Source organism: Engraulis encrasicolus, chromosome 15, assembly GCF_034702125.1.
Source record: "Engraulis encrasicolus isolate BLACKSEA-1 chromosome 15, IST_EnEncr_1.0, whole genome shotgun sequence".
In the NCBI taxonomy this organism is placed as follows: domain Eukaryota; kingdom Metazoa; phylum Chordata; class Actinopteri; order Clupeiformes; family Engraulidae; genus Engraulis; species Engraulis encrasicolus.
The window spans coordinates 41,214,358-41,216,549 of NC_085871.1; the positions used below are offsets into that span (position 1 = coordinate 41,214,358).

At 54.4% G+C, this 2,192-nt stretch overlaps 1 protein-coding gene across 1 annotated transcript in view; it reads right to left on the reverse strand.

Annotated features, from left to right (window-relative positions):
- The window catches only part of ptpn12 (protein tyrosine phosphatase non-receptor type 12), a 52,821-nt gene extending 50,833 nt beyond the window's left edge, over positions 1–1,988 (reverse strand). Inside the window, exon 1 of the mRNA XM_063217514.1 lies at positions 1,441–1,988. Within this exon, the coding sequence (XP_063073584.1) occupies positions 1,441–1,539 (99 nt within the window). The 5' untranslated portion in view covers positions 1,540–1,988. The remainder of the gene's footprint in view (positions 1–1,440) is intronic.
- Positions 1,989–2,192: the final 204 nt, after the last annotated feature.

The window sequence follows — 2,192 nt, forward strand, 5'->3', positions numbered from 1 at the left end:
ACGCCCCTGGTCCCTTGCGCAACATCCGCTACCTCCCTCTTCCCTTCCCAGCCCGAGCGCCGACCCACGACACTCCCGGGAGGCAGGCAACCACCAGCCAGGCAGCCACCGTGCAGCCTAGACACTATCCCTAGGCCCTAGCTCGGGGCACAGTAAAAAAGAAAACCGAATAAGTTCCGGTCCACAGCTGTCTTCAAAACGCCTCTCAAATACTTGACAACAGCCGTGCGTCTGTGCGCATCCAGCGGCGGACAAAGACAATGACGTGCTGTACACACAAACACACATAGCCTGAATCCCCCCCCCCAGCTTGCTTGCTAGCATGGAGTTCGTTTGGCATAAACGAGTGAGAAAGTGCACTTGTCAGCCTGATGCTCTCATAACTAAGACCCCGACTAGTTCTAAACCTCTCGGGGAAAATAAGTTGATCGGTAGCCTACACACTAAACAACAGAGCCCACCTAAGCTCAGACGTCAGTTGCGTTGCGTCTGGTTTGGGCAGAAACAGGGCTACCGTCGCCAAGGCGCTTTAGCTAACCACAGCTCTCTGTCCAATGTGGGAGCCGTGCACCGCCAACCACCACTTCCTAAAGCTTCCAGCCTGTTTAGTCCACTTTGTACTATATTAACCACCACGTCTGAGTAATATTTTAGCGAAGGAGGAGGGTATAGGAGGATGACGAGCCTTGGTGCGAGCTAGCGATTATGCTATCAGCGCAACAGCCGTGGAGCTATGCGCGCCGACGTCTCACACTGAGCCCAAGTTATCTTTATCACATTAGTTACTAATAATAAAAAACCCGGCTGCTATTAGACAGCCGTCGAGGCTGTATAGCTGCCGTTATCCCCCCACAATAGCCGAAGAAAACACCGCGCAGGGCTGTCTGCGGATGCCTGCGCTGTGCGTCCACGTAGCCGTGGTCTCGCAGCGCACAGGCCGCGGGGGAAGCCAGGCAGCCTGGGAGAGGTGGGCTCAACAACGGCAAGCATGTACCCCTGCCCTGCTTTCCGACCACCACACCGCCGATGCCTTCCGCTCTGGAGAGAAAACGCACAGTAGACTTCGCTAAAGCCTTTTCACGCCCATCATGCCACCCAGCCGCGTTGAGCAGAAGACGCGTAATAGTCAAAGAGAAGAAGTAGGTGGGTGTGGGGACATTAAATGAAGTGAATAGATGCTGTCGTGTGTGTGAGTGAGTGACCAGGGGCCTACACTAGTAAGAAGCTGGTTCAGGAGTAAACCAGGTTAAGTGAAGAGGCAAATCATCAAATAGAAGAGCCTGGAGTCCTCTTTTAATGAAGGGAATAGATGATGCGGCGTGTGTGTGTGTGTGTGTGTGTGTGTGTGTGTGTGTGTGTGTGTGTGTATGTGTGTGTGTGTGTGTGTGTGTGTGTGTGTGACCAGATCCGTGTCTCTGTCTGCCTCTGCCTCTCTCTCACCATGAAGTCAGTGCCGAAGTTATCCTCTCCCAGTTGGTCCCCGGTTCGCATGCTCTCAACGCCTTGGATGAACTTCCTCAGGACGGCCGCCTGCTCCATCCTGCTGGTCCCTGAGCGGAGGTATACCGCCGATCGTTCCCACGGAAATAGTAGCCCCAAATCCACAAACTCCACAACAGTTAGGGCCCAGGCCGGTGAGAAAATAAATAAATAATAAATATCTAAGGGCTCCTTTGAGGGACAGTCATTCCTCCAGCGCCTTCATCGCCCCATAGCCTCTGTACTCCCGTGTGCTTGTCGGTGCTGTCCTCCCCCCGAACAAACAAAAGGCGCTAATCCAAACAGGCGCGTGCAGTAAAGTCCAGTCCAGTCCAGTCGCGCGGCGAGGTCGCCCTCCTGCTTTCCTTTGGCAGTCCAAGCAAGAATTTAATAATGGATATTGTGATAAAAACAAACACCGGTTTGCCCCTCCCTGACTCTCCCGTGCCACATTACCAACTAAACTCTTCTACTGAACTGCCTGTCTGGGCTTGGACCGCCCAAACGCCGAGAGAGGGAACAATAACCGCCCCCATTGCGCGACGCCGCGCACTGATTGGTGGAGCCGTTGAGTAGCCGCGCTGGCGATTGGCTGCAGACGGTGTCAGGGAACGTGTGAAGCAGCAAGTTTGGTGCGTAACTGCAGAGTGGAGCTGCCAATCATCGCATCACGGCGCGACGCAAACGAGGCGTGCCTCCCTGCGAATTCCAGG